The sequence below is a fragment of the Staurois parvus genome, unplaced genomic scaffold (genome assembly GCF_062004578.1).
Source record: "Staurois parvus isolate SC_StPar_1 unplaced genomic scaffold, SC_StPar_1.0 ptg000414l, whole genome shotgun sequence".
Lineage (NCBI taxonomy): Eukaryota > Metazoa > Chordata > Amphibia > Anura > Ranidae > Staurois > Staurois parvus.
The window spans coordinates 2,661,745-2,674,765 of NW_028318210.1; the positions used below are offsets into that span (position 1 = coordinate 2,661,745).

Genomic DNA, 13,021 nt, shown 5'->3' on the forward strand with positions numbered 1-13,021 from the left:
GGGACTTCCTGCTTCTGAATTCTCCATTGCTAGGTGGATTAGACAGTTCCAGTCTGGAGCCTATTGTCTAAAGCAAGAGCAGGCAACTTTAAAGAGGTGGTGATCTACCTGAACAACATGAGAGAAGTCAAAAATCACCGGGCACAGTGTTGCCCAGTGTCCCCTCCTCACTCCTGAAGTAAACCTCTAATTGCCGTACTACCGTGCTGCAATTGCATGCATTGCACGGCAAATATATGTTTAAATCTGGTTTTGAGTAGGCAACAGATTGCCTTCTCACCATCTGTCAAACACACTCAGACCTCTTTTCAGAAGAGCAGCTGTGCCTGCTGCACTCGTGAATGACTCCTTAGTTGCATTCTGTGGCAGCATCTTTAGGGCTTGCTCACACATGAGGTTGGGTGGTGGTAAAACCCTGCAGTTGAGCAGCAGTTTTACTGCCCCCAATCCATACCCTCTTAAGCTGCAGAGGCAGCAACCAAAGGTGTACACATGCCACAGCAAAAATTATACCCCCTGTTGCTTTTGGTGAGTGCTACCATCTGCCAATTGTGAGCCACTCTAGTAAATGGGGCCACTCTACAAGTGCCCTGCAACTGCAGGGTGATGAGGAGGTGATACAACACCTTCTCAGTGCCTGCTTTAACCCCATTGATTGCTGCACTGCGCAAGGTTTCAGGGCACTTGCAGAGCATCCTCATTTACGTGAATAGGTCATGCTTGGCAGGTGATAAACCCACCAAGCGTGACAGGGTGTAAGACTCCTGCTATGGCCTTGACATGTGTACACCCCTGGCCACTGCAGCTCAAGGGGGGTGCAGTGTATCTGTGTAGGGGGGGATAAAAACATATATCAACTAAGTAGATTTTCCTGCCACCTCAAACCACAAATGTAAATTAGCCCTTACTGTCCTTGGCCCCCTATAAAGCTGCTTTCACACTGATGCGCAGCGGTTTACCCGCACCGTGGATACAGCACTGTGCACCTGTGGCTTTCCTCTAGGTTAGTTGTGCTTTGCCATTGACTTCTATTATATCTTGCGGATTTGTTGCACTTTCTGAAAGCACACTAAAACTCCCGCATTCAGGAGTTTTGGTGCGCTTTCAGAAAGCGCACCAAACCCACAAGATATAATAGACGTCTATGGCAAAGCACAACTAACCTAGAGGAAAGCCGCAGGTGCACAGTTGGCCTTAAGGAAAGCTACAGGTACACTCGCTGCACCCATGGTGCGGGTAAACTGCATCGCATCAGTGTAAACGCAGCCTAATGGTGGTTAACCTTTTTATAGGTGCTATTATGTCCATTGCTAGAAGCTATTATGCCCAATGTATTGGTTGTGCAATACACTGACCTGAAGACCCCTTCTTTTCCTCTTGCAGCTGCTGCTGGCATCACACTCCAGACTTCTAGAAGGGATAAGAGGCGGAGTGCACTTGGTATCACTCCACCTGAGACAGGAGATGGTGCTATAGAGGAGGCATAGGTTTATGCAGCTCCTCCTCCCTCCACTGCTGGTGCTGGCTCATTAACTTTGCAGATGGTCCCTCTGCACTGCACTCTGATGTTCTGGGATGGGGTTGGCAAGCCAAGATCGCGATGTACCATTCACCTGGCCGCAGTTGACTGGTAGATCGCAATCAACAGGTTTCCAAGAATATGGTTCCATGTTAAGGCACACTATACCAGATGGGTTGGTGTTTTGTTGGCTTTTTAGCATCAGGCATATGTTTCTTGAATATGCCAGGCTGCCACGTAGTCGTACTAAGTGAATGTTCAGGCTTCCTCTAATGCTATTTTGAGCGCGAGGTGCTACAAGCTGCTCTCTGAGTTTGTTGAGCTCTTCAACACCTGTTTGGTGTGTTGCCCATCTCTCAGTAAGACTGCTTTTGGATGCCCCATGGACTAAAGATCCTGTATGATATACTGTAAAATAGAATTTTATTCACCAGTGCATTCTGCTTCTTGGAGTGCAGTACAGTATATAGGTCCCTCCCCTCTTTTCTTTGTGGTCTCCCTATTGCTTTCTGTATAACTGATGCTATAATTGAGTTTGAGGGGTTCTATATAGAATATCCCTGCAGCCTTCTTTTTTGCTGGTGCCTGATCACCTGAAGGTAGCTGCTTATAGTCCATGGTTAAAGACTGAAGATCCTGTACTGTACCTCAAGAAACTGAGTATACTGGTTAGTTAAAATAGATTAGGTCCATGGAGCTTGTGCTGAACATTCACCTTTCCCTGAACTATATGATGCTGTCAAAGCAAAGAACACATTTCCTGTAGATCCAATCAAGCAACGTATGCTCTGCACTACAAGAACAAAATCTCTTCTAGTCCTGAGCTTTTTATAATGGTTTGTCCAGGGTGCCCTGTTTCCATGACAGCAGTGCAGTAGGTATTCCTTTCTGTATCTAAAGTAAAAAAAAGGGTTAGAAAATAGCAGGTTATGTCAAGATAGCAGGACTATCTCCATGCTGATCTGATGTCTTACATCTGGCAGTAGAACCCTATCAAATACAATATCGTTTTTTGCAGTTTCTCTTAGGCTTAATTTCTCCATTGTCCTATTCATTGCTTAGAGTGACCCTACACTGTGCAATCTTTTAGGCAGAATACCTGAATTGAGCATCTAGGAAACAGGTGTGGTTTGAGCTATCTTTGGCTTCCCTTGAGGGAAATGTGTGCTGAGTGAGCTCATAATCACACACAGAATGTTCAGGCTTCCTCTAATGCCATTTTGGGCACGAGGTGCTACAAGCTGCTCTGAGTTTGTTGATTCTTCAAGACCTGTTTGTTTAGTGTGTTGCCCATTTCTCAGACTGCTTTTGGATGTCCCATGGACTAAAGATAATGTGTGCTATACTGTAAAATAGAGTTTTATACACCAGTGCTTTCTGCTTCTTGGAGTACAGTATGGTGTACAATAAACGGTGATTGCACCACACACGTCCGGTATTATCCTGAATGTCAGAGTGAGAGCAATAATTCTAGCGCCAGACCTCCTGTGCAACTCTAAAATTGCATATGAACGTGGAACGCCTACAGACTAGTTTAAAGTGTGATGTTCGGTATCTATTTACTTGGCGTGACAGCATATTTTATATTGTGCCAAAAATTGGTGTTGGTATTGTGGCTGTGTACAAAAAATGTTTCCAGAAACTTTGTGTTTGATAAACCACTGTGCAAATATTGCACGACATAAAAAAATCACAACGACCATTTAATTCTCCAGGGCCTCTGCATACAAAATATATAACGTTTGAAGTTTCTAAGTATTGTTCTAGCAAAAATGTAGATTTTTCATGTATGAGAGAAATGTCCGAATTGACTCGGGAATGGAAGTGGCTGCATCGCTTTGTTTCTTTTGACTTTTCTCCCTCTCTTTTCACCTAGTGATCAGCAACACACCTCCTGTATTAGTGAGAGACCACTCTGGAAGAATGAGCCAGAGGACAGCAGAATTGCCAGTCTGAGGGGGGAGGAGATTGTTAAATGTATCAGCAGATTTGAATACAAATAGCAAATTGAAGCTAAACTCCAGCTAACACTTAATAATCAGTTACAGCAAACATTTTTTCCTTTTGGGATAAAGGTTTTACATGAATAAATAAAAGCTGATCATTTTAATGACCCCTGCCAGTAACGGATGGTCTCATCCATGTAAGCTGGTACATTCTGCTGGAGAGCTTGAACTTGAAACGGCAGAGTTGCTGGCTGAATCACCAGATGAAAATAGAAGAAAGCAAGCCAAAAAAAGTAAACTAACACAGCTATCACATCTAAGAATTGGTAAGCTGCAATATAATAAATGTTTGCTTTTGAGTTTAATACTACTTTAAGCAGCAATTACATTCAGCTAGGGACAAATGAACATCCCTGTATGCTGACTGTTTGTATCCAGGACCACTCATCTGTCCTTAACCGCAGGTAATTGCTCAGTGTGCAGTTACTGACAGTTGTTAAGCCTTTCAGCTTGTCCTCGCAAGCAGTCTGACCACCTGAAATTTGACTTGATATCAGCCTTTTGCAATCCCTGTAGAGCAGAGCTCAGAGACGGAATCAGAAGCAGCACAAGGAACCAATCAGGTGTGCTGCAGTGCATGGAGCATGTTAATAGGAGAAGAGAGCAGAAAGAGGAGCTTATCAGTTATTATCTGAGGAAAAGATATCAACATATAATAGGGATCTAAAGGTCCCTAGTCTTTGGTACTTTCCAGTCTTCTTTAAATTGTCCATATAATATCCAGTCTATTATTATTCTACAGGATTTATATAGCGCCAACAGTTTGCGCAGCGCTTTACAATATAAGGGAGACAGTACAATTACAATACATTTCAGTACAGAAGGAATAGGTGGGCCCTGCTCGTGGAGCTTACAGTCTAGTACCAAAGAAGTAAAAGAGATACAAATGCAATATTTAAAGGCTTTGTTCTCTCATTTTTTTCAGTCATCTTTTCCTACAACTCCAACTAGCAAGCGGTCTTTGCACAGAACACTTTCTGATGAGAGTATCTACAGCAGTCAGCGAGAGATGGTATTTATCAACGCACGCACATCACTCCTGGACCAAGCACTGCCCAACGATGTTCTCTTCAGTAGCACCTACCCATCTCTAAATAAGTCTCTGCAAATGCGCAGACCATCATATACTCTTGGTATGACGTCAATACATGGTGAGAAATGTCGCCATATCCTATGTTGGAATGCACTTAATCACATGTTTTTTCTATCCCATAAGATCAGTGCTCTCCAAACTGTGGCCTGAAGGCCGAATGCGGCCTCTTGCTAGCCTTTAACTGGCCTTTGGGGCATTATTCCTCCCACTGATTTGAGGTACCGTTACTAACACTGACACCAAACGTGGGGCCTAATTCCTCCAACTGACAGCAACGATGGGGCACTATTTCTCCCGGTAATACCAATGATGAGGCACTATTCCTCCACCTACTGACCACAGGCACTATGCAACTGAACACCACACCTGGGACATTGTTTACTCTCATTGATGCTAGGCCTGGGACTTTTTCTACCTTCACTGGCCACAATCCGACACCCCTAAAGTCTGAAGGACATTAAACTTGTTTGGAAAGTTTGGAGACCCCAGCAAAATATATATACTCAAACACTGACATTCTGTTGTGCACAAATAGGCAGAGCTAACACAATTCCCTACTATTATAGACCGTCCACTAATATAATTAGTATTGACCCCCCCTCCCCCCCCCTTTCCTCCCCCCCCCCTTTCCCCCCCCCCCCTTTCCCCCCCCCCCTCTTTCCTCCCCCCCTTCTTTCCTCCCCCCTTATTTTCTCCCCCCCTTCTTTTCTCCCCCACCCCCTTTCCTCCCAATTTCTGTATTCCAATAAATCCACTTCAACACCTTTGTGATCTTGTAGTGATTAGCACCCCATCAAAATGGACACTCACCAGATACTGGTGAATAGCCAGCAGTGAAAAATCTCCTCCTTAACAGCAAGTATTGGTGAATAACCAGCAATGGAAAAACTCCTCCTTAAAAGCTAGACAACAATACCCCATCCAGTTAAATGAATGATCAATAAAACATTCTCCTTCCAGGCTCCACAGCACCATCAATAAAATACAAAAATCCCCCTGCGCTCCACAGAACCTAGTGAGTAAGCTGCTATCACCTGTTCTTTATACCGCAAGATGTGTGAAATCAAATCATATAAGTGGTGAAGCGCTCAACTTATAATTACCTAGTGAATACACAAATCATAATAATACAAATAATAATTATTATTATATAAAACTAGTGCAATATCTTCATACACATAACAAATATATATCCCTGGTGATATAGTGAAAACTTATATCTTTTAAACTGTGCAGAAAGTGAAAAAATACAATAATTAAATAAATGGTGATGCCACACTGTGAAAATAATGGCAAAAGTGTTCAAAATAATGTCACTCCATGCTGCAAATAGTGCTTTTCGTGTAAATCTTGACGTGACTCCCCTCAATAGCAGAAATGCCCCCTCACCTTCCAAATTCGACCCTTGCGGGTCACAGAGCCTTTTTATATATATCTCTCTGTTAGATGTCCTCCACTGCCTCCACCGACCATGATCCACCTCCAGGCAGTAAGTACCTCTCCAATTACTCCCCTCATGCACCGAACTTTGCCAGGTAAACCTCTCCTCCACTGCCACCTCCGACCAAGTTCCTCCTCCAGGCAGTAAATATTATCCAATACCCCTCACACAATGGACTCAGGCTCAGAGCGATTCATATAAAACGATAAAACAGACCTCCATAGTATAACATCGCTTTATTAAGCTAATCCAATACAGTGGAATATTGCACTCACATGTCCTCACGATTTGACAAGCAGTTTCCCATATGCTATGGGTGTATACAGGAGTCCCAAGATGGCGTCCGAACCCGGAACCGGAAGTACGTCACCCCTACGTCGACGCGTTGCGCCACTGTCACGTGGCTTCTTCAGGATCCTGAAGATCCTGAAGAAGCCACGTGACAGTGGCGCAACGCGTCGACGTAGGGGTGACGTACTTCCGGTTCCGGGTTCGGACGCCATCTTGGGACTCCTGTATACACCCATAGCATATGGGAAACTGCTTGTCAAATCGTGAGGACATGTGAGTGCAATATTCCACTGTATTGGATTAGCTTAATAAAGCGATGTTATACTATGGAGGTCTGTTTTATCGTTTTATATGAATCGCTCTGAGCCTGAGTCCATTGTGTGAGGGGTATTGGATAATATTTACTGCCTGGAGGAGGAACTTGGTCGGAGGTGGCAGTGGAGGAGAGGTTTACCTGGCAAAGTTCGGTGCATGAGGGGAGTAATTGGAGAGGTACTTACTGCCTGGAGGTGGATCATGGTCGGTGGAGGCAGTGGAGGACATCTAACAGAGAGATATATATAAAAAGGCTCTGTGACCCGCAAGGGTCGAATTTGGAAGGTGAGGGGGCATTTCTGCTATTGAGGGGAGTCACGTCAAGATTTACACGAAAAGCACTATTTGCAGCATGGAGTGACATTATTTTGAACACTTTTGCCATTATTTTCACAGTGTGGCATCACCATTTATTTAATTATTGTATTTTTTCACTTTCCACAGCACCATCACTCAAGCTTAAGAATCCAATCCAATACATGGGTGAAAAAGTGGGAAAAACCACATAGTGTAATTCCATTTTAGAGCCTTTATTGCCTCAAACCCCCCTTAAAATACATTCACATTTTAATAAATGAATAAAGCACAAAAACACAAGTAAAACGTTGGTAAACGTTACTACCGCTTCGACGGTGTAACAGCATCTCACCGCACACAGCACCGCTACTAACTTCCACATAGGGAGGTCACGTGGTGTCGGTGAGTGTGCTGACATCACAGATGGTCACGCCCTGACGTGTTTTGTCATTACGACTTCCTCTGAGGGAGGAACGTGAAAAAAGTTTGTTTTGAAATCTTTGCAACTTATTAAAAATTAAAAAAAACACATGTACATAAGTATTCACAGCCTTGGCCATGACACTTAAAATTGAGCTCTGGTGCATTCTGTTCCCACTGATCATACTTGAGATGTTTCCACAACTTGATTGGAGTCCATCTGTGGGAAATGCAACTGATTGGACAGGATTAGGAATGGCATAAATGTGTCTATATAAGGTCCCACGGTTAACAGTGAATGTCAGAGCACAAACCAAGCCATGAAGTCCAAGGAATTGTACGTAGACCTCCGAGACAGAATTGCATCAAGGCACAGATCTGGGGAAGGGTACCGAACAATTTCTGCTGCATTGAAGGTCCCAATGAGCGCAGTGGCCTCTGTCTGTAAATGGAAGAAGTTTGGAACCACCTCTTCCTGGAGGGGGCCGCCCGACTAAAATGAGTGATCGAGGGAGAAGGGCCTTAGCCAGGGAGGTAACCAAGCACCTGATGGCCACTCTGAAAGAGCTCCAGCATTTCTCTGTGGAGAGAAGAGAACGTTCCAGAATAACCATCTCTGCAGCACTCCACCAATCAAGACTTTATGGTAGAGTGGCCAGACGGAAGCCACTCCTCAGTAAAAGGCAAATGGCAGCTCACCTAGAGTTTGCCAAAAGGCACCTGAGGGACTCTCAGACCGTGAGAAACAAAACTTTCTGGTCTGATGAAACAAAGATTGAACTCTTTGGCTTGAATGCCAAGCATCATGTCTGGAGGAAACCAGGCACCGCTCACCACCTGGCCAATACCATCTCTACAGTGAAGCATGGTGGTGGCAGCATCATGCTGTGGGGATGTTTTTCAGCAGCAGGAACTGGGAGACTAGTCAGCACCAAAGGAAAGATGGATGCAGCAATGTACCGAGACATCCTTGATGAAAACCTGCTCCAGAGCGTTCTGGACCTTAGACAGTTCATCTTTCAACAAGACAATGACCCTAAGCACACAGCCCACATAACAAAGGAGTGGCTACGGGCCAACTCTGTGAATGTCCTGGAGTGGTCCAGACCTAAACCCGATTGAACATCTCTGGAGAGATCTGAAAATGGCTGTGCATCGACTCTCTCCATCCAACCTGATGGAGCTTGAGAGGTACTGCAAAGAAGAATGGGAGAAATTGCCAAGCTTGTAGCATCATACTCCAAACGACTTGCGGCTGTAATTGGTGCTAAAGGTGTTTTTTGAATAAATTGCAAAGATTTCAAAATGAACTTCTTTCACGTTGTCATTATGGGGTATTGTTTGTAGAATGTTGAGGAAAAAAATTAATTTAATCCATTTTGGAATAAGGCTTTATCATAATAAAATGTGGCAAAAGTTCAGCGCTGTGAATACTTTCTGGATGCACTGTATTTCCTTGTCATGTGCTGTATTCAATATATGGGCAAACACCATATTTTTATTGCATTCCAAGTAGTCGTGTTTTGTTTTCCTGCAGAAACCCACAAAGTAATTTTCACATTACTTCAACATTCAGACAATTAATATTTTCATTTTTAAAACAAACTGTGTGTCTTTATGCTGTCCATTAACTAGAAAATAAAACCTAATTATACCTTGAAAATTTACATTGTTAAGAGTTATCTGGTGGAAAAGACCTTTTCTATTTCATTATCTTAACAAAGTTACAACAGGCAATTACATAGCTTGATGCATTTCTTGGATGATAATCCAACTTCAGGAGCACATGACAGTAGGTAGAAATAGACTGTTCAGAGGCCCCAAAGGAGAAGATGACAAAATATCCAGCCTAAATTGTCCAAGAGGGGGAACCAAAATCTGGGGTGACAGTTAAACCCACCCAGGATTAAAGAACACCCAATGATGACACCACAGTCAAATACACTTCTGCTTGTTGATATGCACCTTTTAGTGAGCTGACTATCTGCAGCATGGAACATACTTGTTGATCAAAGACTTCTGATTCAGTACTGTATTTGCTCTTTGAAACAGCCATACATAATTCTCAAGGGCTCGGAAACCTCTACAAAGCATCAAAGGTACCGTCCAGTGTGCGCTTATTAAGCTGAAGCATTACTTCCAGAAGTGCAGGTACTGGATTTTTTGTCATCTTCGCCTCTGGTGGCTTTAGAATAGTCTATTTTCTACCTCCTGTTGTGTGCTCCTGAGGAAGTTGATTATCCTCCAAAAAATACGTTGAGCTATGCAATCGTCTGTTTGTAAGTTTGTTAAGATAATGAAAAAGAGGTGGTCTCTTCCACAATGTAACAATTATATAATGTATTCTGCGATGATTAACATTAAGTTGAATAATTCATAAAACAGTCCAATAACCATTACCCCCACTTGTCATATTTTGTTAATCATTGTTAATACATAATAAAAGGTTTTTAAATTTTACATTGAATTGTTGTGTAAGTTGTGCCTTAAAAATCCCGTCATGCTCAAAGTTTTTTAAACCAAACCAGGCAACTAGCATTTTCAAAAGAGGGTCAGCAATGGCAGCCCCCATATATTTTTAATGAAAAAGTCATTTTAAAAAGTTTAGTTTTGTCGTGTGTGTTGATCAGTTTAAGAAGCCAGAGAGAAGAGCACATCAAAGAGTGGAACTCTGGGGCTGTGCAGGGGATTTCAGATAGGTTCCCTTGGGACCAGACATATCACCTTAAGCCCCAAGAAGATTTTCCGTGACTGTCACAGCTCCTCAAAATATATTGGATGCCAGCAGATGTTATAGAACTAAATGTCAGTATTATAATGTATTGTCTTAAATGTGGATTTTTCAAAAATTCAACAACTTCCTGTTTGTTTTATTTTTAGGTGAATTTTCTGCCTCTGATACCTCCCTCACAGACATTCATGATCAAAGAAGGCAGCCTATGCCTGACCCTGGACTAATGCCTCTGCCGGCTGCTGCATCTGACCTGGAGTGGTCAAACTTGGTGGATGCTGCCAAAGCCTTTGAAGGTAAGAATTTTACACTAAACAGGCAGTGGAAACCTTACAATGCTTTTCAAGCCATTTAAGGCTTTGTGTTCTGCATAGCTTCAATCTGTTCTCTGGGTAAGGCACAGAGATTGTTCCCTGTTTTGGGAAACTCTGTGACCAATCATGCAATTGTTCCTTTTTCCAATAATAAATAGAGCAATTATTTCACTGCATGTCATGAAATGTATTGTTACACAAGTTTAGAGGAAAATGAAAAGCTATGTCAGTTGCCTATATTTTTAGCCACTCAGATCTACTAATCTGTCGCTTCCATAAGATATTCTATCTTAATTTTACAATACAGGACACAGGCATGGTGTTGATAGACCCTGGGTTACTGGTTCAAACCTTCAGGTGACTGAACACTGTCATAGTTTTCAAGAAAACCTCCCTTATAACCCAACCCCGTTCCTTAAGTCCTCAGTGATTTGCTAGTTTCCTACGGTAATGGACCTCTTCGCCATCACGCAGAAATCACTCTTAGCTTAGCCGCAGTTTTATTTTTCTCTACTATTTTTTCTTCAACTCCTCACTGCCTTCAAATGTCACAAATAGAAGCAGTGCATCTGGATTGGCACGGCCTTGGGAGCCGTACCCAGACCCCATGCTGGAGTACTGCCTGTAATGTTGCTTTGGACAATGGATCTTGCATAGGCACTTATCTTGCCACTGCCTGTAGTCAACTGCATGGTACTGTGCAGGTCCAGGTCCGTAGTCTATCCCTGTGAAACCCAGTCTCTGAAGACCCCTTTGGGGTTATGCCCTCTGTGACAGGTGAAACCTATATACAATCAAGCATCATAGACAGGTAGGATTGGGTCACCATATATGGTTCACCGGTGGATGACCAAGTGTGACATCACACCACAGGTTGCACATTTTACCACCACTTCTGCCTTGAACCCTTATATAGCACTTAAACCTGTCCTTTTTGCTTTTGGGTTGTCTAAACCTGGGTAGCTGATTTCTCCTTCTGGACATGCTTACCCTGTATTTCGCACCCTACTCCATGAGTACCCCACAGGAGAATACCCTCACACGTAGCTGTGGTAGAGACCAAGCAAAAGGGAGCTGTTGCAAAACTATAAGTGAACATTCACTCTGCCGAAGGCCTGCACAACACTTAATCTCAAAGTGACATTGCACCTCTTGCATTAGAGCATTCCAAGTCTCCCAGCAAGCAGCCTATTTCACAAAAGCAGACATTTCTGCATCTGTCTCACAATTTCTTGGGAAATAAATGGAAATAATGGCCTTAATACAGCCATCTTTGCCAAGGGCTCAAAAACAACTCGCCTCTCCTCCTACTCCCATTTCTCTACCTGAGTCAGATCCTGATATCCCTGCCCTAAACAAGGCAGACACAAAAGGGAATGATGGGGACATTGACACAGTATTGGAGGAAGCTGCAAAAGATATTTCTTCCCCAGAATGCTGCTATATTGAAGAAGGGAGCTTCACACAACATACTTGCTAATGTGAAAATCTTTCAAAATGTCCCTGTTCATGAACAGATAGAATGTGCAGTCTGAGAATTGGATCACTCCAGTCAGAATTTGTACTGCACCCTCCCTCCCAAATTTTTGCTGCGTTCCATCCAGTGGAAAGAGAGTTCACGTAGAAGTACTCTAGCCCTGTGATTGATCCTGCCATCTTGATCTTAAACAAAAATCTCACTATACCAATTAAAGTTGTTCCTTCTTTCAAAGATTCTGCAGATAGAAAGTCTAAAGACTGTCTTTACTCTTGCAGGTCCAGCCCTGCAGCCATCTCTGGCTGCAATTTCAGTATGTCAAACTGCAGCTAACTGGACTAGGGCAGTGAACAATCAAGACGACCCCATTTTCCAGGATTGTGCTTTAACCGCTTCCCGACCGCCCTACTGCTACAGGGCTGCGCAAAATCACTTGTGTGTGTGTGTATATTTATATATATATATATGTATGTATGTATATATATATATATATATATATATATATATATATATATATATATATATATACACAGTTGTGTTAAAAAAATAGCAGTGTGTTGAAAAAAGTGAATAAAGCTCAAAATCCTTCTAATAGCTTTTATTTCCATACACACAAATGCATTGGGAACACTACACATTCTATTCCAAATCAAAACATGAAGAAAAATATATCAAATTTGTGTTGTCCCTCTAAACAAATTGAAGAAAAGTGAATATTAGACTGTTCAAAAAAATAGCAGTGTTTGTATTCTTCTTTACAAACTCAAACATTCACTATATAAACTGAAAAATGTTTGAAGATTTTGCTTTCCTTTGAATCACTTAATTAATATTTAGTTGTATAAGCACTGTTTCTGAGAACTGCTATACATCTGTGTTGCATGGAGTCAACCAACTTCTGGCACCTGTGAACAGGTATTCCAGCCCAGGATGATTGGACTACATTCCACAGTTATTCTTATTTCTTGGTTTTGCCTCAGAAATTGCATTTTTGATGTCACCCCACAAGTTTTCTATTGGATTAAGATCCGGGGATTGGGCTGGCCACTCCATAACGTCAATCTTATTGGTCTGGAACCAAGATGTTGCACGTTTACTGGTGTGTTTGGGGTCGTTG

General features: G+C 42.6%; 1 protein-coding gene across 6 annotated transcripts in view; it reads left to right on the forward strand.

The window, feature by feature from the left end:
• The window catches only part of SIPA1L1 (signal induced proliferation associated 1 like 1), a 419,939-nt gene that overhangs the window by 374,621 nt on the left and 32,297 nt on the right, over positions 1–13,021 (forward strand). For 5 of the 6 annotated variants that reach the window (XM_089686849.1, XM_089686854.1, XM_089686853.1 and 2 more), the window contains 2 exons: positions 4,451–4,676; positions 10,263–10,409. In XM_089686849.1, coding sequence (XP_089542975.1) covers positions 4,451–4,676; positions 10,263–10,409 — 373 coding nt within the window. The remainder of the gene's footprint in view (positions 1–4,450; positions 4,677–10,262; positions 10,410–13,021) is intronic. The other variant, XM_089686852.1, reaches the window with a different exon arrangement.